Genomic DNA, 25,553 nt, shown 5'->3' on the forward strand with positions numbered 1-25,553 from the left:
GCAACTCCGGGAAGGGACCGTCCCTTCCCCTCACACACGCCCTCATTCACAGGCGTTCACTGGTCAAGAGAGGAGCAAGCCTCAGCCCGTCTCTGGGGCTCCCCATGTGTGGGGGCCCGGCAGGGACAGGCAGTGACAGCCAGGGCGGCCCAGGCTGCAGTGGGCAGGGCTTTCCGGGGAACGACCCGCACCTCACCCAGGCCTGCATGCAGAGAGCATCCCTTTTATTTAACTTTTTTTTTTTTTGGAGGGTGGGGAGGGGCAGAGGGAGAGAGAATCTTAAGCAGGCTCCATGCCCAGCACACAGACCTGGGGCTCGATCTCACAACCCCAAGCTCATGACCTGAGCTGAAACAAGAGTCAGATGCTCAACCAACTGAGCCCCCAGGCGCCCAGCTCGGGGCCCTTTATAGTCCAGCCTCCCTCCCACGCAGGCATCCTCGTCCCATCCTACAGACCACGAGACTGAGGCTGGGGGAGGGCCGCCCGTTATGGCTGGCCAGCCCCTCCCCCAGGGCAGCCCTCGCACGCACCAACTCCAGTCCCAGCCCTCTGGGTGTGTCCTTCCTCCCAAGCATTTGCCCCAAAGCTGCACCTGCTCAGGTGTGCTGTCTGTGGTCATGGGGCTAGGGGGGCCTTTCTGCAAGGACAGCAGGGAGCCGTCCTGACATCTCTGCAGAAAGCTCGGTTTGGGAAGAAGGCCTGCCAGAATTGTCTTGCTGGAGGATCCGAGCTCTCTGGCGTTGGCATGACGTCAGGCGCGGCAGCCGCCGACACTTCGAGCCTCCCAGGAGCACCCTGCCTGCTTGTGGTGGGGGATGGGGACCCGGTGCACGGCTGTGGTTTGAGTGGCTCCCCCGGGCCGCTGCATCCTACTGATGGCTGCACTGCCTGCCCTGGCCCGGGGGAAGGCAGAAAGCGAGGGGCCCTGTCCCCTGACTGTATCGCTGTGAACCCTCGGCCCCCTTCCAGAGGCAGTACAAACTCGGTGGGGCGGTGCTCTGTGGTGGCTCAAAGGACACCTTTCTCATGGCTAGGAGCAGTTCTGACCCTATCCCCAGTTACGCACAGGGCAGCAAGCTCACCACCACCCCGTGGTTTGGTCCCTCGGAAGCTTCTTTTGTGGCCCCAGTCGTCCGTGATGGACTGTGTGCTCCAGGACACTGTGGCTCTAGGGGAAGCTTTCACTGTTGTCATTTTAGAGTCTGTTTGACCCATGAACGTTGACCAAACACTGGCCAGGTGTCAGGCCCTGGGCCGTGTGCGGAGGTGGGGGACGGCTCCTGACACCGTGTCCAGCAATCACGCTGGGGAGCAGACATACCGCCCTGGCTCAGCGGAAGGAGGGTCTGTGCACGTCCTTCTACGGTCACTTAGAGGGGCTGAGCCCAGGCAGGAGAGCCAGAAAGTAATAGCCTGTTTTGAAATCATCCAGCTCATGCCTCTCGTGTAGCAGATAGAGTAGCGGAGGCTCAGGCAGGTTAAACGATTTCCCTAAGGTCACACAGCAAGCAGTAGACAGCTGAGTTCGTTATTCAATTGGCTCGGTGAATGACCCCTGAACCCCTGCCCTCAAAGAGTGAGTGTGTCCACCAGAGGCAGCCGTCACAGAAACTCTCGAGTCGGGTTCGCACGTGGTGGTACGACGAGGAGCTGGTGTGGGGCTGGGTGTGGTGCAGGCAGTCTTCCTGGAGGAGGTGCTGCCCGAGCCGGGTTTCAAAGAGTCCAGTAGGAGTCCGCAAGGGGGAGGGCTTGAGGGGCATCGCACATGGCTGTGGGAGGCTGCCATATGGCCGGGTGGGGTCGCAGGGCCCTGGGGGAGAGCGGCACAGACAGGGAAAGGCAGACAGCCTTCAGCTTGGTCTGGAATACTCTGAAGGAGCCATCGGCGTCATTCCTACACCAAGCATCATTTTAGGTCTTCTCTCTGGAAACCCTTTTTCTTCTGCTTTGCTGTCTCCCCCGCTGGACAGGCAAAGGAGTCCAGGGTCCTGGCTTCTCGGCCTGGCCAGTGGCAGGCCTGCAAATTGTGGTGGGAGGACCCACGTACACAGGCCCTGCTGGGCCCTGGGGAATGGAGGGATCCCCGCCTCCCCGGCCAGTGCAGAGTACCAGGTACAGCGGCCCAGGCACCGGGGCGGGGGCAGGGGGCACTTCCCGGGGAGGGAAGGCTGAGCTGGACAGGCGGGCAGGGCGGGCTCCCAGGCAGAGCAACAAACAGCCCGCGGGGACCGCTTCCCGCACCGCCTGACCCTCGTCGTGCCCGCTCGCCCGAGGGGAGGGCCTCGCGAGTCTTCCGCCCTCCCTGTGGGGCCAGCGGTGCCACACGTGTGATCGGCCTGCAGGTGAGGAGGCCCGAGGCTTGATGAGCACTGTGGAGGCAGTGCTGGGGCTCCCTGGGTGCCGGGAACCTGCTTTATTTAGAAAGGCTTGCGATGAGATGAAAAATGAGCGATTGGAAAGGTATAGACACTGCTCGGGGACAGAGGAGTTGTTTTAAATTCTCTGCTGTTCTCAGGAAGAGGGCTCTGCATAATGCGACCAACCAGCAGGCATATTTTCCATTTTTCTCTCCCGCTTTCTCCCATTTTATCTCCTGTGGTCTGAAGTGCTTGTCCGAATCGAGGCGGCAGAAGGGGGCGGACTTACTAGAGGCTTGTCCCCGGCGAGCCAGGGTGTTCCTGTCCCAATGGGCAGGAACAGGGCCCCGGGGCCCGTCAGCTCCGAGCCGTCCTGCCGTGTTTCCTTCTGAGCTCTGGGAGCTTGGTCACGTGGGCGCTCGAGGCCTGTACATGTCACCACTCAACGTGGTGACAAACAGCCCCGGATTTCAGGGACCTAACACCAGCCTGATTGTATTTAGGCTACCTGTTGTTCTTGGTGGGGGGGGGGCCTTTCTGGAACTCATGGGGGGACCCCAGTTCTACCCATTCTGTGGCCCCATCCTCACTGTGGCCTCCCCCCGTAGCCCCTCGCTCCACTCCTCTGTCTCAGTGGGGAGGTGGCGGTGGTAGGTGGGATGTGTTTGTGGGCCGAGTTTGGGGGATGTCATCTCCCCTCCTGTGCCCTGGCTGGGACTCCATCCCTGTTCATACTCACCGCCAGGGAGGCTGCAGTCTGGCTGTGTGCCCAGCAGGAAAAGGAATGGTTTGGCGAAGACCCGGCCAGCCTCTGCCACCAGAACCTTCTCAAGCTTAAGTGTTCGTTCAAGGAAGAGCAGGGACGGCTCCCTGGTGAAGGGGGCGTGTGAGCAGGGCCTTGCGACACAAGGCTGGAGTCACATGCAGCGTGGAAGGGCACCAGGAGCCCAGGACAGAAGGCGGGCGGCGGGGGGGGGGGGGGGGGGGCACAGATGGCTGCAAACGCCACCTCAGCACGGAACCCTCAGCGAGGGGCGTACACTGGCTTTGGTGCTGGGAGACCCAGGTTCAAGGCTCTGTGACTGAAGGGGCCATGGCATTGTGCTCTGAGCACTGCCTGTGGCCCTGCCTCCCAGCCCCCCATGCTTGCTGGGCATTGGCGCTCTGTCCAGGCCCCCAGCTCAGCCCTCTCCCAGGTGCGTCTCCTGCACTCCATGTGCCAACCCTCTGGCTGGGTGCAGGGCATCGTGCCCAGATTCCGATGAAGAGGCAGAAGCTCTGGCTCCTGAAGGGGCTCACCCCGACCCTCCACTTGGCCTCTGAGCTCCGCCATCTACCTGTGCCTGAGAAGCCCGGCCCGGTAGCTGTGGGGGGTGTCCATGGGCTGGGACCCCGGACCCGCATGTTTCTTCCCGTGTTCAAGGCGGTGGGTCACCGCGGTGCGCAGGCAGGCACGGGCCGCACCAGGATGCAGCCCAAGACCTGTCTCCTGGGGGAGTTGGCCCCCACGAGTGCCCTGGGCTCCTTCCACACACACCCCTCCCCTGCGCATCGCTGGACGCCCTGTGCCAGGCTGGCTGGCGGCCGTGCTCTGGAGGCCGGAGAGCCTCTCCATGAGAACTCCAAGTAGCACGGGCCTCCCCTGCAATTCCAGCTCGCCTTAATTTTAATTTAATTCCCTTTAATCTTTAATGAAAAGTTGTAAAAGTAAATTATTTACCCAAGAGAGCCAAACGGCTGCTCAGGAGCGGTTCCCCACTTGAGGGTAATTACACGTGTGGGCCTTGAACAGGCTCCCTCCCTGGATGCCGGGAAGGAGGCGTTCTGGTTTATGAACTAATTAGCTCCCTCAATAACTGTTAACAACGCATGCCATTTGGTGGATGGAGAGCAAAGCTCCGGCCTCATATGGCTCACACCCGGACAATCGCCGAGGGGGCAGAGCGCGCCTGTGTTCTGGCCCCGTGACCCGTGGGAGCCCGGTGGCTGAGCTGAGCTCTCCAAAACCGGCCCTGTGGTTCTGGGGCAGCCGGAGCCGGCCCTCCTCCTGCCCAGCACTCTCCATCTCTGCCCTTCTCTGAGCCTGCGCACCCGAGGGCAGGGCCCCCTTCCCCACAGTGCTGGAGGCTCCCGGGGTGGGGGCAGGGGGACGGGGAAGAGTGAGGGGGGCTGTGCACTGCCTTTCTGCGTGCGAGACCCTCGCCCAGAACACCATCAGCCCCCCTCCTGGGCGTGCCCATGCTTCTAACCTCTTTTCCAAACACTCTCTCAGTGTACAATAAAGTGGCCACATTAAATTTAAAATGTCCGGACTGAGGGAAACCACATTTGGCATAATCTGTCAAGAACTGCAGGAGAGGGTGTGTGTGTGTGTGTGTGTGTGTGTGTGTGTGTGTGTGGACTGCAGACAGCTCGCTGAGGGCCGGCGTGGTGCTCTAGACTGCTACACCAGTGCCTGGCTTCCTGTCTGCCAGGGAGAAGGCCAGTTACGGGCTCTCAACCGCAAGGAAGGGAAGCGTGTCAGTGGGTTACTACCACGTTGGCATTCGAGAAAGTTCACCACTGTTTACTGGATACGTGGACATTGCAGGGTTTCATACCGGCTCTGCCTTTACCTTCTTCCAAGGGACGGTTGCCACGGAGGAGGGTGACCCCTGGATCCCCTCGCGTGACCGCTCTCCTTGCGTCCCGGGCTTTGCTTGAATTTCTCTTGCTTCATTTAAAAAGGGACAGACCTTCTCTAGTAATTCCCAAGCCTCATCTGAACCAAATTTGACTCTAAAATTTAGGCCCACCCGAAATTTATGTCGACTAGAAAACTGTATGTCTCGTGCAGTTTAAATTTCACACATGCTTTCACTGAGGCTGGGAGAGCCCCCCAGACCTGACCCCCTTTGGCTGTTCCTGGGTCTTCACTGAGTTAATCTCTACTGCACTGTTCTCGCATCTTTAAAATGTTTTATCCAAAATTAGACGTTTGCGCCTAAAGTCTACTTGGCCGTCCCGTTTCTTACAATCACCAAAGGTGGGGAGGGTTGAGGTGGGGGTGAGGACAGGTGTCCTTGCTCAGGGTTTGAGCTCACCTGGCCTTGGGAATCTTGTCCTAAAGGAGAAATGCGCAGGTTGTCTGAAAAGCCAGTTGAGCAAGAAATCCACTCTCTTTCCACTGAAGGTGATTTGCACGTAACCTTGGGGCAGGCTGGTGTTTTAGGTGTTCCCTTCTGCGTCCGACGGAGCCTGCTGTGCCGGCTGGCTCCACCCCGGACGTCCTGCCCCTGCTGCCACCCCTGCTTGCCCTGCCCCTCTCCGCTGCCCGCTCTGAGCGAGACTGTGGGCATGTGCATGTCCGAATTGGATGCTCAGCCCGCCCTGGACACAGCATGGCCGGGAAGTTCTCTTGTGGAAAGTCTCCTGGAGGTTAGAACCACCAGGGCTGTTCACAGCTGGTTAGCATTTGCCCTTGACCCCTTGCCCACCCTCTCTGCACAGAGCAGACTGGACAGACACCTGTGGGCCCTGCAGGCCCAGCCTGACTGCCTGCCGCCTCTGACCTGCGCATCCTCGGGATCAGTCTCCTCATGGAGGCACCTCCCTCCCACTGGTTCTGTAACCCCCTCTTCCCACCCGCCCCTCGCCTGCAGCCATGCTCTCACCCCTGGTTGTCACAGAGTCTGGCCTCGTGATCACTGGTGGCCTCGGACTTGCCAGGCCCCTACTCTCTGTCACACATGGGAGGAGAGGGTCCCACACTGTGTCCCAGCAATCTGGCCCTGAGCTCCAGAAGGAGTGGGAACTAAGGGCTTGGAATTCCAGAAGGTTCTCACGGCTGTGGATGGAGTGAGTCAAGACTTTACCAGAGGGCCCCGTGGGGCAGTACGGGCCGCAGCAGCATGACCTGGCGTAGCTCAGGAAATAGTGAAACCATCATGAGATGCCAATTCATCCCCACCAGGGTGGCTAGAACCAAGAAGACAACAGCCAGTGTGCGGATGGGGAGAAATGAGGACCCCGCTCCCTGCTGGTGGAAATGGGAGATGGTGCAGCTGCGGAGGAGGAGGGTTAGGGAGGGTTACCATGTGACCCAGCAGTTCTACGTGGAGTTGTATGTCCTGGGGCGATGCAAACCCATTCCACACAGACCACGTCTGCGGAAGCCCACAGCACCATTGCCCCATGTCTACGCAGACCATGTCCATAGAAGCCCACAGCACCATTGCCCCACGTCTACGCAGACCATGTCCATGGAAGCCCACGGCACCATTGCCCCATGTCTACGCAGACCACGTCCGCGGAAGCCCACAGCACCATTGCCCCATGTCTACGCAGACCACGTCCGCGGAAGCCCACAGCACCATTGCCCCATGTCTACGCAGACCACGTCCGCGGAAGCCCACAGCACCATTGCCCCATGTCTACGCAGACCACGTCTGCGGAAGCCCACAGCACCATTGCCCCATGTCTACGCAGACCACGTCCATAGAAGCCCACAGCACCATTGCCCCACGTCTACGCAGACCATGTCCATGGAAGCCCACGGCACCATTGCCCCATGTCTACGCAGACCACGTCCGCGGAAGCCCACAGCACCATTGCCCCATGTCTACGCAGACCACGTCCGCGGAAGCCCACAGCACCATTGCCCCATGTCTATGCAGACCACGTCCGCGGAAGCCCACAGCACCATTGCCCCATGTCTACGCAGACCACGTCCGCGGAAGCCCACAGCACCATTGCCCCATGTCTACGCAGACCACGTCCGCGGAAGCCCACAGCACCATTGCCCCATGTCTACGCAGACCACGTCCGCGGAAGCCCACAGCACCATTGCCCCACGTCTATGCAGACTATGTCCATGGAGACCCACAGCACCACTACCCCACGTCCACACAGACCATGTCCACACAGAGGAACCCTACCCCATGACAAGGAGGAATGGAACACTGATGCCTGCTATAACATGGATGACCCTGACAACCTTATGTGAAGTGAGATCAGCCAGACACAAAAGACCACGTATGATTCTACTCATGTGGAAGTCCAGAATAGGGATATCTATGCAGCTGCAAAGTCAGTAGTTGTTGAGGGCTGAGGGGAACGTGGGGGTGGGGGTGAAGCTAAGGGAATGGAGTTTCTTTTTGGCGTGATGAAGATATTCTCAAATGGTCTGTGGTGATGGCCGCACAGCTCAGGAAATGCACTGAAAACCACCGACTGTACCCTGTACGTGGGTGAAGTGAGCCGTACGTGAAGCGTATCTCGTTAAAGCTCTTAGGAAATAAACAGGCTCCGAAGCCCCGGGTTGTCGTGGGCACTCAGCAGTGACCGCTGTGCAGTGGGGCCTGCGACTGAGACTCTTGGCGCCTTGACGGTTCATCTGCACAGCGGGACAGGATGGGATGGCACTGTGGACCCTTAGAACAGTGGCTGGGATCCAGCCAGTGCTCGAGGAACCGGCTCGCTCATCACCAACAAGAGTAATGGGAAGCCTGTGCCAGAGCGGCTGGAGGCTTGGGTATGGGGGCTGAGTCTGGACAAGCCCCTTCCACTGAGCTCTCCACCTTCTCCTGGGCTTCTTCGGATCATGGAAACTTCTGGAGTGAAATGCATGAAGTAGATTGGCAGACCCGAGGGCTGTGCCTCTATACCTCCAAGGCACCGAGAGAGGCGGGCTCCTTCCTGGCACCACTGGTGAGCCAGTAGGGGGGCATCTGACAGAACGCAGGCGGGGCCAAAACTAGCCTCGCGTCAGCCCTCTGGGAGCTTTCGTGGCAAGCCAAAGCTGCTTCAGCCCCTCCTGGGGGGTGACGGGAAACCGAGGCTAGAGGGAAGACCCCAGCCCCCATGCCAATTCCAAGACCTGGGTGATGGGCACTCCATCCAGGCACCCTCCTCCGGGAATCCCCCGCCAGGGACATGGGAGCAGCCGTGCTTAGCTCGCTGGCTCACAGAAAGCTCTCCAGGGCCAGGCTCCCACAGAGCCGGGTATCGGGGGCAGGCCCTTGGGCCCGGGCCCTGGCAGCTCCATCAGCCCCCCACACCTCAGTGTCCCTGCGCAGTAGCACACCTGTTCTGTGTGTCCTCCAGAGGAACGTGACGTTGCCAGCAGGGACTTGGCCCTGAGTAAGACACCCGCAGGTGGGGGCGGCACGAGACCCCTACCCCCGCCCAGGGTGCAGCCCTCTTCCCCACCCGCACGGCTCGCTCCCTGCCCATCCCCTCCCCCAACAGTGGCTGCCCTTGGCCAAAACGCAGGCTGGCACGGGCAGCTTCCTCTCTCCTCGCGCCTCTCCAGAGCGGGCCCCCCAGGGCCCTTCCCTCATCCCCGCTTCTATTTATAGCGTGTGCTTCTGCCAGAGCCCGGGGACGTGCTGTAGCATAAACGTGGCAGCGGCTTCAGGAGGAATTCTGGGCCAGACAAAATTAAGTCCGTGACTCTGGCTGGTATTAAAAGTGAAGGAGAAGCAGGGCCGGGGGCGGGGGGAGAAGATGGACCGTGGCCCGATTTAATGCTTTGAGGGAAGAGACTAATCTGCTCCCGGGAGATTTCTCACAACATGAGATTCTCCTGCATAAATAACATCCTCCACGAAAGTCTGGTCTGCGAGTCAGGGACCCAGAGCCAGGCAGTGGCGGGTTGGTCCTGACGTCCTCTCTGCAGGGCACTTCAGGGACATGGCCCGGGCCCCCCGAGTCACAGGTTACAAACTGTGGGGGCCGGACACAGCCAGCGAGCGGGGCTGGGGATTCAGGCCCAGCCCCAGGGCTCACTCATGCACCCGTTCAGCCGCTTGGTCGTCCAGCAGGTATCGCATAGAGCGAGTGCCTGCCTGGCCTGGCGCTGGGGACATGGGCAAGTGCCAGTTCTCCTGGAGCATCCAGAGAAGAAGGAATACAGCTAATAGTTAAGCAAATGGGTAAACAAGAGATAAGATGTCGAGAGCCATGAGAAAACAGAGAGGGTGTGGAAGAGTAACAGGGGTGGGAGGACTCTTCGGTGTGTGGTCAGAAGTGGCCTCTCTGGGGGCGCCTGGGTGGCACAGCGGTTAAGCGTCTGCCTTCGGCTCAGGGCGTGATCCCGGCGTTATTGGATTGAGCCCCACGTCAGGCTCCTCCGCCATGAGCCTGCTTCTTCCTCTCCCACTCCCACTTCCCCTGCTTGTGTTCCCTCTCTCGCTGGCTGTCTCTATCTCTGTCTAATAAATAAATAAAATCTTTAAAAAAAAAAAAAAAAGAAGTGGCCTCTCTGAAGAGAGGGACAAGGTGGCAAGAACAGCAGGTGCAAAGGCCCTGGGGCAGGTATGTGCCGGGCATGCTAGAGGAATAGGAGGAAGGTCATGTGGTTACAGTAAGAAGTGGGGTGGATGGAACAGTAGCCTGTGTGTTGGGGGGAACCCAGCTGGAGCCATACAAGGCCCTGGAAGCCAGAGTCAGTGGCCAAAATCTGATCAAACCTCCCTTTTGTTCGGAGTGTAAAGAGAAGCTATAGGCCAGCCGAGGGGCAAGCAAGGAAGTAACAAGACTGAACAGCACTTTTACACCATCCCTTTGACTGTTGCATGGGAAAGGGCAGAACAGGAAGTGTGGACGTAAGGAGGTCTAGGAAGCTGGCCCGGGCTCAGGTGGAGAAGGGAATGCTGACTGCTGACCCCGATGTGCCGATGGGCTGGGCATAGGCACCAAGGTGGAGCGACCTCGGTGTGACCTTCAGGTGCGAGGCTGGGGCTCTGTGATGCCCTTAGGCCCACCCGGATGCTCCAGGGTTCTCTCCCCATCCCGAGGGTCCTCCCCTCATCTCAGCTGCCGAGTCCCTTTTGTCACGGGAGTAGACAGATTCCACAGGTTCCAGGGATGAAGACGCGGACATCCTTCAGGGGGCATTACTCTGTCTACCTCACCATCCATGTGGTGGTAAAGCAGACTCAGGGTTCCAGAAGGTTTCAGGGAAAAGGTTTGACCCTCCAGAGCCAGAGTTCTGTCTTTCCTGCTCTCCACTCCCGAGCAGCTCCCAGGAGAAGGTCCCCTGTGCACAGCTCCCGGGCGGCTACGGTTGGCTTGTGGGCAGGGGCTGGGGGCAGCGCACAGGGAGGCAGGGCAGCTGGGCCACCTCCTGGGCTGGCCACCCCCTCCTGGGGCTCTGTTTCCCTGAGGCATCGCAGCCCGCGGGTCTGCCTCTCCTCGGTCACTTGCTTCCAGCACCTGGCTCTCGAGGCCCCGCTCCCCGTGGGCACTCAGTCATCCCGTGGATGAAGAAGGGCCCCGGGGCAGCTGCCGCCTCCCCATTGGCGTGACCTGCCCCGCCCCGCAGGCCTGGACTCCCCAGGGTGGATGTGAGTCACGGCGGTAACAGTCTGCTGTGCACCCCCATCTCGGCTCGCCCAGTCCTGATTCTCACAGAAGCCCCAGAAATGGGTTCTGCTCTCCCGCCTGAAGGAGCGGAAGCCGAGGCTCAGAGGGTGGATGGTGGCGAGTGCAGGAGAAAGTACTGGAACTGCAGGTGACAGAAGTCCGCCCCCCCCCCCCAGCTGCCTGGAGAGGGAAGCAGGAGACGTCACTGGCAGTGTAGGGGGATGTGGAGGAGGTGACCCTGGAGGCCAAGGAGAGAAATTAGGCCCCACTCACCCCCAACACCAGACCCGGACTTCCATGAGGGCTTTGCTGAGCCCGCCCTGCCACAGGAGGGAGGCACGTGGTGACCGTGAGGGACACTCGAGCCAGGCGTGCCGGCTGCAGGGGACATACTCACCGGTGTGCCCCTGCCACCTGCTTGGGGATGGCTGGTCAGCGTGTTGAGCGCACAGAGCAGCTTGCGCCCCACCACTGTTGGGGTTCCGGTGTTGCCGTGGGCGAGTGGATGAGGCACCCACCTTCCCCATCTAGAGGGCGGGGGGCTGGCCTGGGGAGCCCTCACGGGGGCCGCCGTGGACAGGACTCCAACCAGGAAGCAGGAGCTAAGCCCGGCATGTGACCCAGGCCTGCGGTTAATGGGTGGCTCTCATCCCTCCAGGCACCTCAGGAATGACCCCAAACAGCTTGCCTTTGAGAAGTGTTTAATTATTCATTCCCAGCTCCTTCCTAGTGGGTTCCCTGAACCGCTGGTGGCCCACTCAGGCCTCTCCTCTGGTCTCAGCTGCTCCTCCCAGCCTTGCTCAGCGGGGCCCTCCTCCCAGGGCAGGGCACAGCTGGTCCGGGTCAGAGCCAGAGAAGCAATTAGTTACAGCAGGGGGTGCACTGGGCCGGTGGTGCCGATGGGGTGCCAAGCCCCACCTGAGCATGGCCCACATCCTCAGGCACGTTTCCCCCAGATTTCTGAAGCAGCACCCCCAGGTCCCAGGAGAGACCGGCCATGGCATCCTTCTCGATTCAGGAAGCCTGTCATTCTCTCCGGGACCAGTGGACCCCTCTGCTCCACTCTGCTGTGTCCTCGCAGTGATGTGGGGTGTTCTGGGGCCCTTGGACCTGATCAGAGATGCTGGACTGTGCTTTCTGAGCACAGAAATTCTCCAATTTGGTGGGCAGTCGTTATGGGTGCCAGATCCTGGGGTGGCAGGCCAAGCTGTCCCCATTTGCCTGGCACCAGGGGTTTCCTGGACACAGGACTTCCAGCACCAATGCCAGGCTGAGCTGGGACAGTTGTCACCCTGTGTGTGAGGACACGGCAGGTAGCAGGACAGGTGGGTTCTGCCCCTCTAGAGGGCCGCCCCCCTTCTCCCTGGGAGGCAAACAGTCACAGCTCCGAGTAAGAGCCAGTGGTCTGGGGGTCCAGGGGGAGTTCTCACCTCAGACCAGGGCAGGGAAGGACTGGCTGGGTCGTCTGCCCTCTCTTTGGTCCTCTCGCCTACCCCAGGCCTCTGAGGCCAGAATCATCATCCCAGCTTTGCAGATGAGGTGAAGGGGACTCAGGCTGGCAAAGAGGTTCCCTAGGATGAAGGGTGGGGGCCAGGTGAACACCCCAGGTCAGCCTCCTCTTAGCCAGGGGCTGGTCCCCCACCCCTGCTGCCCTGGCCTGGCCTCAGGGCCACAGATCCCTGCTCCTTCTAGAGAGTCCAAGGGAAGGTGACCTCCAGTAGCTGCGTACACAGCGTTGTCTCCCCTTCCCTTGCACGGGGTGGGCGGGGGGAGCAAGCACAGCTGGGGGCCAGGGAAGGGTGAAGAGGAGCACCAGCAGGCGGGCTGGAGGCCGCTCCGCAGATGAGCCAGAGGCCAGTCCTCAGCTGCCCTAGCAAGCGAGCGCCCCGCACAATTCTCTGTGAGGAGAAAGCGAGCAGAGATGTAATGAGCCAGCCACCCTTCACTGATTTGCACATAATCGTATCTTTCCCTTAATGGAACCAGCAACCGAGGCGCCCTGACACCTGCTCTCTCCATTCTCCCCATTTGATTCGAGAGGTTTAGATTCTGCCTGGTCGCATTCACCGTTCAGCAGACGTGACCAAAGCCTGCTGTGCCTGCCAGCCCGTGCCTGCACTTGGTGAAGGGCCCCCCGTCAGGGCCACGTAGGAAGCACCCCCTCGCACCCCTGTCGCCGCAGCCTCTCTGTTGTGTGGGACTGAGAACACTCCCCACATCGGTACTTGTGCGTTTCCGCGGTCCTGTCACCTTGGCTGCAGGTGCCAGCAGAGGTGGAGGGCCGGGTAGAGGATGCTGGAATCAATGAATGTTACCCAGTGGTGGCCCGGCACCCACACAGCCCGCCCCCGAGGTGGGAACACAGGGGAGGTGGAGTGGGGGTCCACCTGGGGAGGTGGGGATGCAGGGATGTGGCGAGGGGCCGGCTACCCTGGGAGCCGAACTTCTTAGAAACCCTCTTCTCTGCCAGTAGTTCCGTTGCCGACTCCGTATCCTTGGGACACCAGGCAGGAATTCAGATGGAGCTCAATATAAAAGCGTGCACATCGGAGATATTTATATACCGAAAAAGTGGGCACGACCTCATTGGGCTCGGGGGGGGTAGATTACAGTTTATTCCTTTAATGGAATCCCCTGCAGCCTTTGAAAACATTCTCACAAAAGCGTCAACACGTGAAACATGCTTCTGTTCTCACGGTCCCAGAGCAGAATGCGCGCCAGTGCGACAGCCACCAAGCCACGGCACGGAGCACACGTGGGGAAAGCCCACGAAGGAAGTGGGCACCACAATGCCGAGTGGTGGCTGGGGAAGGGCTGGAAGGAGGGGGGGTTTGTAGAAACTCAGTGTTATTTCTACAGACTCCCCAAATTTTCTATAATGTGTTATAAAAGCTTGTGATTTAACAAAATTTGGTGGGGGGAGACTTGATCTCAGGCTCTGCTGGAAGAACGGACTTGGTGGGACGCGTGGTGGGTGGTTCTGGACCCGCAGTCACTCCCCCACCCCCACCCAGCTGCACACGGAGCCGTCCCTGCGAGCTGCCTCCGGCCTCTGCCCACTCCCGTTCCTGGTGTGCCCCCCTCAGTCCACACTCATGCACACTCCCACTCACATGCACACATACGTGTTCTCACACACGCACACTCACCCTCCCACTTACACACATGCATGCCCTCACACACAGACTCTCATACTCACACACACACACACATGCACTCTCATTCCCATCCCTGGTTTGGCCGTGGAAGGTCAGCCAGACGTGCAAGCGCTCCCTGCGGACAGCACCTCCCCGCAGGGAGGGTTTTCCTTGACCCCCTCCAAGCCAGGCCACCCCCCAACTTTCCTCCAAACCTGTGCCTCCAGGACCCTCGCATGGGCTCCAGGGCCCTGCAGCGGCCAGGCGGGAGGGTCTTCCCTACAGTCTCCTGGTGCTAGAAGCAGTAGCTGCCACTCAGGGGGGTGTCCCTAGTCGGCCTCTGCTGCGGGATGTGGCGACGACGGGGTCGCACAACCAGGCACACGATGAAGCACTACTGAACACGGGGCGGGGGGGGCAGGCAGCCTTCCCAAGTGGGGCACGCACACAGGAGTGTCGCCGGCACAGCACCCCTCCCTGGGCCTGTGGACGCAACAAGTAGAGGTCGGCTGAGGCAGGCTGGCGGGGTCAGGGTTGGCCCCTCGGCAGCTGCACAGCTAGTAGGGGTGACGCAAGGTCAGGGGCAGCCTCGGGCCCCCTCCTTGACCTCCACAGTCAGGCCGGTGAGGGGCGACCTCCTGCATGACCGTGTCGCTGTGTAGGGCCGCCGCAGGAAGTGACTGCAGACCATGAGCTTCACACAGCACGCGTCCGCGCCCTCACGGGTCTGCAGGCTGGGTGTCGCTGGGCTGGGCTCCCCACCAGAGGCTCCAGGGGGGGCTCCTTCCTGCTCTTGCAGCGTCTCGGGCTCTGGCCTCCAATCTCTGCCTCTGTCTTCATGTGGCCTCTCCTTGAAGTCCGCTTCCCCTTATCCGCCTCTCCCGAGGACGTGTCTCATTCTCAAATCCCACCCGTGCCTCCGAGCGGGTCCCCCAGACCTGCCCTCCCACCATCCTGTGGGGACGTCCTGAGGGTTTGAGGGGAATGGGTGTCCTAGCACAGCATTTTCCAGTCTACTGACCCCCGCCCCCAATTCCCTCACCCCTTTGTCCCCCCCCCATTCCCGCTCTGCTCCTCGGGTTCCAGACCTTTCCCTAGCTAGTGTCCTGTCACCTCCGTGGTGCCCCCAGGATGGCCCAGCCCTCCCTGGGGGAGTCTGGGCAGGCCATTGTGCGTGTGTGTGTCGTGGAGGCCCGGCCAGGTCCCAGGCACACTATGGACAGCCCCTGCCATGTTCTTGCCCTCCGGTTCTGAGTCTGTCTCCTGGCTTTCCTCACCACCCTGGGCCGTGGCCACAGCTCAGCCTTTTCAGGCAGGAGCATGGGAGACCCCAGCTGGCCCTGGGCCCCTCCGGCATGGCACAGACCCTCTGGGTTACCGCTTTGGTGTCCACACCTGTCTTCTCCAGCCTGCACATCAGGACAACAGGGGCTGGGCCACGCGTCTGTGCCCAGCACCCAGCCAGCATGGAGGGGGCGGCTGCCTTGGTGTGGGAAGGAGTGAGGGAATGAATGAACGAATGCATGAATGGCAGACAGGTGTGCAAGGCCAGCTGGGCATTGCCCTTGACAGTTTCGTGTCCTCCGTCCCTTGCAGATGTGCTGGTGGACGGACAGCCCTGTGACTGTGAGGCCGCAGCCTGCCGGGTGGGCGACCCCGTGCGTCTGGAGGTGCGGCTGACCAACCGGAGCCCTCGCAGCGTGGGGCCCTTCGCCCTCACTGTCGCGCCCTTCCAGGACCACCAGAACGGAGTGCACAACTATGACCTGCACGACGCCGTCTCCTTCGTGGGCTCCAGCACGTTCTACCTGGACGCTGTGCGTGGTGGTCTGCGAGCCCATTGTCCCCAGATCCCCCCCCCCGGGCGGTGGGCTTAGCGGTGGGCAAGCACAGGCTTGTCTGTGCTGACCCTCGTTCAACCAGCTCGCCACAGGATCTTACGTGGCTCACTTCTCTGTGTCCCGAGTCCTGGCTGTGATCCAGGATGGCAAGACCACCCCGAAGCTTGTTAAAGAGACAAGGCCAGTGGAGGGGGCCTAGGATAGTGTCACACCTGCTGCCATCACCGGCCCCCAGCCCCACTCAGTCAGTGCTCCCAGCCTAGCAGTGGCTGCCCGCGGCCCAGTGGAACTGGTAACGTCCACACAGCACAGCCCTCACGCCCCATTCACCTGCCAAAATGACACCTTATCCCAACCACTCCCCACCATGCCTGAACCCCCCATGGCCCAGGGAGGGAAGTGCTATGCTCCTTCAGAAGCCAGAAGCTAAGGCTCAGAGAGGGGCAGCCACTTGCTTGGGGAGGCACAGCAGGGAAGCCCTTCCCTCCCCCATTACCACCCCCCAGTATCCAGGCAGGTCCAAGGGTCTCCCAGTGGTTTTGTGGGTCGGTGCTGCTCTGGGCTGACCTCTGCCTCTCTTCCCCACAGGTGCAGCCCGCAGGCCAGTCAGCCTGCCTGGGAGCCCTCCTCTTCCTCTACACAGGCGACTTCTTCCTCCATATCCGCTTCCACCAGGACAGCGCAAGCAAGGAGCTGCCGCCGTCCTGGTTCTGCCTGCCCAGTGTGCATGTGCGTGCCCTGGAGGCACAGGCCTGAGCCCCACGGCCCTCCTCTGGGTCCCCATTCCTGTGGGCACAGGTGGCCTGGCAACCACAGGGGCCCGGCCTGGCCTCCACCTTCCCTCCCTCCAGCCCCAGCCCTTGGTCCCCACCTTTCCTTCCCCATCTCCTGCGAGCGCCCCAGACACAGCAGCCTCACCCCTTCCCGAACTGGCCAGCAAGGCCGTCTGCTGGAGCTTGGCACTAACCAGACCACAGAGGGCAGCCCCCACCCAGCCCTGTCCCTCCCCACCCCCCGCCGGGTCTCTGCATCTGTTGCTGTGACCTGGGGATCACAGCCCAGCCGGGAGGAAGAAAAGGTGAGCGTGAGGGAGGGCCACAGCCCAGTGGGGCCTGGGAGCCTCCGTTTAGCCCCCTCAGACCTTGGACCCCCACCCAGGGCTGGCTCTTCTCCCAAGAGCCCCGAGGCAGCCCAGGCAGAAGAGATGGCGCTGGGGGGTGGTTGATGCCAAGCGGGTCTCTCTGCCCCCCAGCAGGCAAATATCCAGGCCTGTGCCAGCTCTTCCAGGCCCGGGGCTGTTTCCAGGCTGGGCTGGGGGTGCCATGGCTGGCTGTGTCTGTGTGTCTGTGGCAAGTTCTCCAATAAAGGGCCCACCTTGCTTCTTTGCTGGTCTGCCTGCGTCCGTGCATCTGCTTGTCCGGCGTGGTCAGGGGGCCGCCCATCAGCCCCCGACTCAGGTAGGGATTCCCGCCCACACAAGACAGCACACGGAAACCCCCCGTGACACACACGACTGGTGGCCAGCAGGGTTGGGCCTGTGTCTCTCTGTCCCTGTGACCCCCAGCCCCTCCCATGCACACGACCTTCGGGCCTGGCTCCCTGGCCCCGGTCAGAGCCCCACTCCACAGTCCTCAGCCCCTCACGACGGCTCTGGCCATCTTGGCCTCCTGCTTTCTCTCATGAGGCCCCGGCAACATCTGCTGCTCTCTTCCACCCCACTCAGACACTCGGGCAGGGGTTCGGGCGTGACGCCGGGCATATGTTGGGCTGGGTGTCGCTGCCCTGAAGGGGACAGTCCCTGTTGAGGCCACAGCCCTTGACCCGTGAGGACAGGCTCTCCCCTCAGCCCTCCCCTACTCCCTGCTCCCTTGAGGGCCACCTGCCCCGCTGCCACCTACAGCCGTCCCCGCGGGCAGGCTCCTGGTGCCTCTGTCCCCCACAGCATCGGTTCCAGGGCAGGATTCTGGGCCTCCCCGTTGCCACAAGGCTGCCTGGGCAGCAGGTCTGGCACCGACTCACCCTCAGGGACCGTCGCCAGGCTGTCATGGGTCCTAGGTGATCGGAGCAGGGGAGAACTTTCCTGGCCCCACCTCGCAAGGGGCTACACGGTAGCCACTGGGGTGGCGCCTCCCAGTGCCAGGCGTGGCCGGGACACTGGGCCCCTGCTGTGCATCCCCCAACTGCTCTGGGCCCAGGGGCACTGCCTCCCTCACAGCGCAGGAGATGGCCGAGTGGAATCAGAATCCCGCAGGCATCCTCCGGGCTGCTCCAGCGTGTGTCCCCCAGGAGACCCCCGGGAGGGGCCACCTGCTGCCACACCTCACTCCTCTGACGATGTGCACACAGGCCCGGGCCCCAGGGCCAAGCTGCCTCCTGAGGTTTTGCAGGCTGCTGCCCTCTCTAGGGCTCCCACTGGGAGGGTGAGAAGGGTGGGAGTCCAGCCGTGGCCTACAGGGCTGGGCCATCCAGGGGAGGGGCGCCTTGTTCACATAGCACCAAGCTTCCGTGGGGGCTGTGGTGGCCTGTGCCCCCAGCTCCTTCAGACTCGATGCTCACAGGCCGTGCTCCTCCCAGCGCTCCGCCCTGAGCAGGCAGCCTTCCCTCTCTCCCGGCCAGGAGGAAGGCATGGAGCTTCTCAGCAGAGGCCTGCCTAGGAAGGGTCTTGGACTTAGTGCCCCCTAGCAAACCCTGAGATAGGAATCCGAGCCCAAGCAGCATGTCGGAGGGGGGGGGTTGCCCGTGGGGAAGTGGGGGGTGAGAGGGAAAGGAATGAGCAAGCAAGGGAGCTAAGTTATAGTGTGAGGACAGCTGCCTTGGGGGTCCCCAGCCTGGGGCAAGAGCAGGAGTTCATTCCTGCCCCCCAGCTGGCCAGGGCACCAGCAGATCAGTTCCCCGCACTTCCTGGGACGTGAGCAGATACTAGCCTTGGTTGTCCCGGGGCCACTGGACGTTCCAAGGGTCTTGTGGGTGGGGGTAGGGAGTGGAAGCTTGCCCAAGGCCCTTTTCTGAGACAGGCGGGGTGTCCTATAAGAAATAGACGTTTGGTCTCTACCCCCCTCCCTGACACAGAGCTCCTACGTCATTGGTATTTCCTGGACGATAGGAATATCTTTTGTTCTAATGAGAGGTGGTCGCCAGAGAGACCCAGAATGATTAGAAGCTTGGAACTTTCAGCCCCACCTCCATCATCAGGTGGGTGGTTGGGAGAAAGGGGCTGGAGGTTAATGATCAGTTAGTTGTACCATTGTGATGATGCCTCCGCAAAATTCCCGAAACCGTGGGGTTCAGAGAGCGTCCTCGTTGGTGAGCACATCCAGGTGCTGGAGGGTGGTCTCCCCAGCCACAGGGGACAGACCCTTCTGCACCCAAGACCGTTCCAGACCTCCCCGTGCATCCCTTCATTGGGCCATTCATCTGTATCCTTTGTAATATCCCTTATAATAAGCAGGGAAACGTAAGTAGCGTTTTCCTGAGTTCAGTGAGCTGTTCTAGCCAATTGTCAAACCTGAGGAAGGGGTCATGGGAACCCCAGTTTATAGCTGGTTGGTTAGACATACAGGTGGCCAGGACTTAACGAAGAATGTCCTCAGCAGGGGCAGTTTTGTGGGACTGAGCCCCTCACCCAACTCCAGGTAGGTCACATCAGCACTGAGTTGACCTGTAGGTCACCCAGCCAGGGTCCAAGTGGGGAATTGGCTGGGGTGGGGCCCCCACACTTGGTGTCAGAAGGCATTGTGAGCAGAGGACAAGTTCCCCCACTAAGCCAGGAAGGGAACAGGACTCTGGCCCTGGGACCCGGTGTCCAGGCTGCTGTCCGTGGCCTCCTGCAGGGCAGTCAGGGTGGGCATGCCGTGGGTGGTGTGTAGTGCCCCAGTGCCCACTGTCAGCCGCCCGGGGCTCACAGCTGCATAGGGAAAGCAGGTCCAGGGGGTCCACTGTGGCGGGGGCTGGGGGTTGGAGCAGGAGTGCCTGCAGCAGAGACGGCCCAAGCCCTTCGCTCAGGCACAGAACACTCCTTCCAGGCCCATGTGGCCGTCTGTCCGTGGCTCCCCTAGGACGGGGCCAGGTCTGACCCATTCCCCATCCTGGACACTCATCCCCGGAGGTCAGATGGGCAGGCCACTGCGGGAGGCCTCGTCCGGGGTCAAGTTCTGGCTCAGCACTTCCTCGGCTCATCACCTGGGGCACCTTGGCAGCTAGGACTAGATGAGGGGTCTTGCACTGCCCTGCACATAGTAGGTGCTCACTAAATGGCCAGTTGGCCCCTTGGGAATGTGCCTGTGTCCCCAGGCAGTGGGAGGTCCCATTTGTGGTGTCCATTCTGTGCACCTGTTACAGGTGAGTCACCCTGATGGGTGATCATCCTCCCCTCGTGTCCAGGGACGCCTTCAGAAGGAAACAATTCCTCGGCTGCCACTGCTGAGCTCTGGGGGCCGCTTGCCCAGTGCCAGGCAAACAGTGAGTAAAGTGGGACAATGGAAGGACCTGGTCTTACTCTGGCTCAGCCCAAGGAAGGAGCCCAGGACCCTACCGGGCTTGACTGGTTTACACGGAATGCCGTGCTGCAAGCAGGCAGAGTGGCTCCTGCCCCAGCTGGCCCACTGTGAATGCCGCGTGGCTGGTTGGTAGGAGGGCCTGTGGGCCGGTGCGCGGGCCCATCAGTGGGAGCCAGGACACGGAGCCCACAATTGCAGTGGAGAAAACAAGTGCCGGTTGGCTGGGTCTGTGGGCAGGGGGATCAAGGAAGGCTTCTGGAGGAGGTGTCAAGACGGTGTGGGGGAAGGAAGAAGGGATCTCTAGGAGTTCGGGAGGACTGAGCGAAGACCTGGAAGCAGGGCAAGAGGCACGTAAGCCCCTGGAACACAGAGGGGCCAGGCCACTCCTCTCAGCCACTGGAGAACTCATGGGGCCTGTGCTCTGCTGGGCCAGGACCCAGGAAAAGGTGATGGATGACCTTGTGGGGACATGAGGAGGGGGTTGGGCTCTTTTTGGGGTCAGATGGGGGCAATGACCTTGGCCTTGCTGCAGTTCACCAGGGGAGAAGATGGAGGAAGAGTGTTTGAGCAGAAGAGACAGCGTGTGCCGGGGGCCATGCGTATGGACAGTTAGTATGACAGAACGTTCATGGCCCCAGGCCCTGAAGGGGGCGGGGACTACCCACGAGGCACATGGGGGCCCTGGGGCAGGTGAAATGCTCCCTAAGTCGAGCCCCTAGAGCCCAGCAGAGAGGCCAGGACAGGAGACAAGGACTTGGAAGCAGATGGCTAAGAAGGGAAAGAAGAGGGGTTGTGGCCATGGGTGTTTATGGCTGGGGCCTGGCGGGCCCAGGCGACGGAGGTATTGGCCACTGCCCGTTTCTCCTCGTGGCCTTTCTGCCCACCCCACGTGCACAGCATGTGCTCCAGCCGCCCCGGCCTCTTCTTCTCAATTTCCAAGGCTGTTCTGCCTTGGGGCCTCAACCGTCCTCTCTGCCCGGATGGGTGCTCTGCCCACAGGCTGCACATGGCCCCTTGCATCATTGTAGCCCCACATGGCCTCCCATGAGGGGCCGTTCCTGACCACCTGGTTGTCCGTGGAGGAGACGGCCCAACCTGGAATGATCTCTGTGCTCACTCTTGCAATGTGTGCTCTGTCCTCTGCTGAAATGTGAGCCCCTGGGAAGGGGACTGGCAGGTGGAAGGCCCTGGGTGGGAATCGGCCGTGAGCTATCCCAGCCCGGGGGCAGTGCCCGGTGGAAAGGGTGGAGCATGAGGTCTGGAGCTCAAACAAAGCTCTGGCTCTGCCTTGCTGTGTGACCACGGACCGGCCACTCCACTTTCTGAGCCTCAATCTCTCATCTGCAAAATGAAGATGATAACTCCCCCTCAGTGGGAGGTTGAGAGTTGTATCTAAAGGGCCTGGAACAGTGTGGGCAAGTCTGGGTGCCCAGCAAACATTTGTTGAATAAAAGAATGAGCACAGCCATTCACCGGCTGTCTTGGCCCCGCCACCTGTGAGATGTGTGGCCTTGGCAATGCCACGTCGCCTCCCTTGGCCTCAGTGTCCTGCTCTGTAAAATGGGATCTACCCCATTTCTGCCTCCAAATCCATCACCCACAGGAGCAGAAGACATGGGGCTCTTTCAAGGATCTCCTGGTCCCCTAGATGCCCTGTGTTGTCCAGGTGGGGTGCTCAGAGGCACGTGGGACCCCACATTCCACCACGTGAAGAATATTGAGCAGACCCAGGGCCAGATGCTCTTTGGTCTGTGTTTATCAAGCTCCCTCCCTCAACACACATAAACACACACACACACACACACACACACACACACACACACACACACACAGAGTCAGTGAAGAGGCCACAGGAGGGGCACAATGCTGGGCCTGGGTCATCAGTGCCCTCAAGACAAGAAGACCCCAGGCCGTGTATCAGCTGTCTGTAAAATCCTGAGCAGAGCCAACTGTGGGCTCCCAAGGACCCCCACCCACCCAAACGGAGAGGGGCAGACAGAAAATCGGGAGAGAGGAAGTAGTACAACGCGCTTGCTCAGCCCCTCAGAAGGCAAGATGTGTCTCACCGCAGCAGCCTGTGTCGAACAAAAAATTTGCAACAGTCCAAATGACCGTTAATGGGGACTGGACGAATAAACTGCATTTACAAAGTCGAGGCTGGACGGGCCAGCGGCACCTGCGCAGCCCGCGTGGCCGTCGTGGGTGATGCTGATGCTGCGGCCGCCCCCCCCCAAAACTCTACAATTCCTGTGCATCAAAAGTGGTCTAGAAAAACACATTTAAGAGGTGGAAGGGATACATGCCTCCCTTAGAATAGTGGCCTCCTTTGGGGTCGAAAGAGACTTTCAGAATGGGGTACAGCTTGGGGGCACTTTAGTCCCATTGCACTTGCTTTACAAGTACATGGGGGGGAGAGGTGCGACAGAGACAGAGATGACAGAGTTAAAGGGACAAGACGACAGAGAGTGGGACGGGGAGAGACGGTGGAGATACAAATACGGAGATGAGAGAGACGAGATTAAAGCCTAGGAAACTCATTTCGAAGAACAGGCAGTGTTTGACTCCGACTGGTAAGTATATTGGTGACTGTCATTCTTCTTTGACTTTTTCTGTACTTTTAGTGTCCATAAACAAACAAAAATATTATGACAATTATCTGAGAATATACTGAATGCCACAAGAGAGTAGTCTTGAAGGGCAGGGGAGGATGTTGTCTTTTTGGAGAAGGAGGTGTTAGAAATAACCCAGGCACCCTGAAAAATGGCCCAGCCAGAGCCTGCGCTCCCATGCCCCCTGCCCTTTCCACCGTCAGAATGCCCCCACTGCCCTCGAGTCAGGGTGAACTGAGTCAGGCCACGTGTACTGTAAGAAGTTGGAGCTTTGTCGTGGGGTCAGAGGGAGCCAGGGAGCCATGGGAAGCTGGGGTGCTGCTTGTTGGCATTCACGTGGCTGAGTCATTCCAGTTACGCAGCTGTGTTGCGTGTCAGCGTCGGCCGAGCAGGAACCCAGGAACAGGTGTCTTGGTGAGGCCTACATGTCATGGTTCCTTCAGGCACCCGTGCCATCAGCTCCTGGGCACTGCAGTCCTACAGCTGGGCTAGCTAAAGACTTCTTCCCTCCCAAGGGCCAGAAGAGGCTACGCCAGGAATAGGCTGTCTCCTTTTCATTTTACCAGCTGAGCTGGATCGGTTTTGCCCTCCTGACATTTGTTCCCTTTGGGCAGGACAGGCCTGCAATGGCCCCATAATCATCTAGTTGTCATGCTCTGTCATCCAAAATTCACCAGGCAGAGCAAAGATCCCTAGGTAGATGTCTGAGGAGCTGAACCCCAGTCCAGGCTTTTGTCAACTCTGACCTCAGACAAGTCATTTAAATTACTCCTTTTTGTGCTCTCAACCTTCCTACACATGATAGCAACTCCCCCAACAAATCCTGGTTTCCTTCTCCTCCCTTCTCATTGCCTTTCTTTGTTCCACCAGCTACATGTGTAGCCATGTGCCTGGCATTCCGCCATCTAGGAAGCTTGACACCTGACGTCTCTGTCCCTCCATTAGTCCTCTATGTGGGTTAATTTATTAGGTAACATGAAATAATGTAAGACAGATCTTTCTAACACACATGCTCAAGTGAGAAATGGATTGCCCAACAAAGGAGCGAGCTCTGTAACTTGTCACAATGAGCTCTTTGTATTCAAGCAAAGGCTGGATTTGTGGATGATTTCAAAAGACCGTCCCTGGCAGCCCAGAAAGTGTGATCATTATGATGCCTTAGGAGGCAGCCAGGTCCCAGGAAGCTGAGAAAAGAGTGGTGTGCATGTGGTCACCTGGCTCCTGGGGCTTCTGAGCTATGTCTTGAGGGCTTAAGACAAAAAATAAGGATCAAAAGAGGGTGTCAACATGATGGATTAGGGGCCCAGGTAAGACTCTTACTACAAACAATGAAAAAAATGGTAATTATACAAAAAACAAACGTGAGTGCATCTCTTAGCTGGCAGAAAAGTGAGAGGTACTCAGCCCAGTACCTGTATGTAGGCAAAATCCAGAGAGGCAAGTGATAACGCTGATGCCAGCTTTCGCTCTGAGGTTTTTTTGTCAAAGCAGGAGCATCAGCTTTTACCATCTTACAAAACTGAAAGGAGGAAGACAAATCCCTGAGCCCATCAGGTGGGGACTCTAATAGGAGACTGCACCTCATTAATTTGGGAGCCCAAAGGATTAGATCCTTAGTAAAAAAATACACTGAAAATATCCCCTACCCTACTCAGAGAGTAAAAATAAATTTCCCTGTCTCCACCCTTTGATTCCCAGCCGAACAGGCCCTCCCATGAATCTGCAGTCCCAAGTCACACTCCCTAAATGCCTTCCCCAAACCTCCAGTCATTCATAAGTTTGAAAGTGGTTCTATACATCTAGCACCCTGCCACCACATACCTGGCATCTTACAGAGGTAAACACATGCTTTCTGAAGGAATTCACGTTTGTCCCAAGTTTCCAAGGGTTTCTACAAGGAAAAAGGATAATTCAGCGTTAAAGTTATCAGATACAAAAGGAAACAGCGCATCAAGCATGAGAGCCAGAAGAAACAAAATCAGCAAGCTTAGTCTTGACAAAAGAAATCAGATATTGGTTTTACCACACATAGACTATAAAATAAGTATGCTTAATACGTTATGAGCAATGAAAAAAGATTAAAATGAGCAAAGATCTAGAACATCATAAAATAATCAAATGGAACTCCTATAACTGAAAAATAGAATTAAAATTAAATACTTGATGAATAGGTTGAAGAGCAGATTAAAAACCCAGCTCAGGGGAGAACTAGTGAATGAAAGAGAGAGCTGAACACATTATAAAAAGTGCAGCCCACAAGGACTAGAAAGCATGAAAGAGACTTCGGAAAACACGGAGGACGGAGTGAGAAGCTCTCACATATATCTAATCAGAGTTCCTAGAGGAGACAGTAAAGAGAATGGAGGAAAGGCAGTATTCAAAGAGATAATGACTGAGAACTTCTCAGAATGATAAAGACAAAAATCCACATATTTAAGAAGCTCAACAAACTCCAAGTAGCATAACATTTAAAATACACAATAGGCACATCATAATACAATTTCAAAGACCAGATGCAAAGGGATAATTAATAGACGCTAGAAAGATAAGACAAATTACCTTCAAAAAAAGTAGCAATTTGCTTGATAGCTGACTTCTCATCAGCAAAAACAAAGTTCAGAAGTCAGTGGAATAATATCTGAGAATGTGCTAAATAACACAAATACTTTCAACAGATGAAATAACATTTTCATATTTAAAAATAGAGTTTTCCACCACCAAAACCTCATTAAGAGGAATTCTAAAGAATGAAGTCCAAGCAGAA

General features: G+C 58.8%; 1 protein-coding gene across 10 annotated transcripts in view; it reads left to right on the plus strand.

The window, feature by feature from the left end:
• The window catches only part of TRAPPC9 (trafficking protein particle complex subunit 9), a 596,424-nt gene extending 579,355 nt beyond the window's left edge, over positions 1–17,069 (plus strand). For all 10 annotated transcript variants that reach the window (XM_087864581.1, XM_087864582.1, XM_087864586.1 and 7 more), the window contains 2 exons: positions 15,440–15,660; positions 16,273–17,069. In XM_087864581.1, coding sequence (XP_087720707.1) covers positions 15,440–15,660; positions 16,273–16,440 — 389 coding nt within the window. In that variant the 3' untranslated portion in view covers positions 16,441–17,069. The remainder of the gene's footprint in view (positions 1–15,439; positions 15,661–16,272) is intronic.
• The last annotated feature ends 8,484 nt before the right edge of the window (positions 17,070–25,553 follow it).

This window comes from Ursus americanus, chromosome 9 (assembly GCF_024610735.1).
Source record: "Ursus americanus isolate L20-20 chromosome 9, mUrsAme1.1.p, whole genome shotgun sequence".
Taxonomy (NCBI): domain Eukaryota; kingdom Metazoa; phylum Chordata; class Mammalia; order Carnivora; family Ursidae; genus Ursus; species Ursus americanus.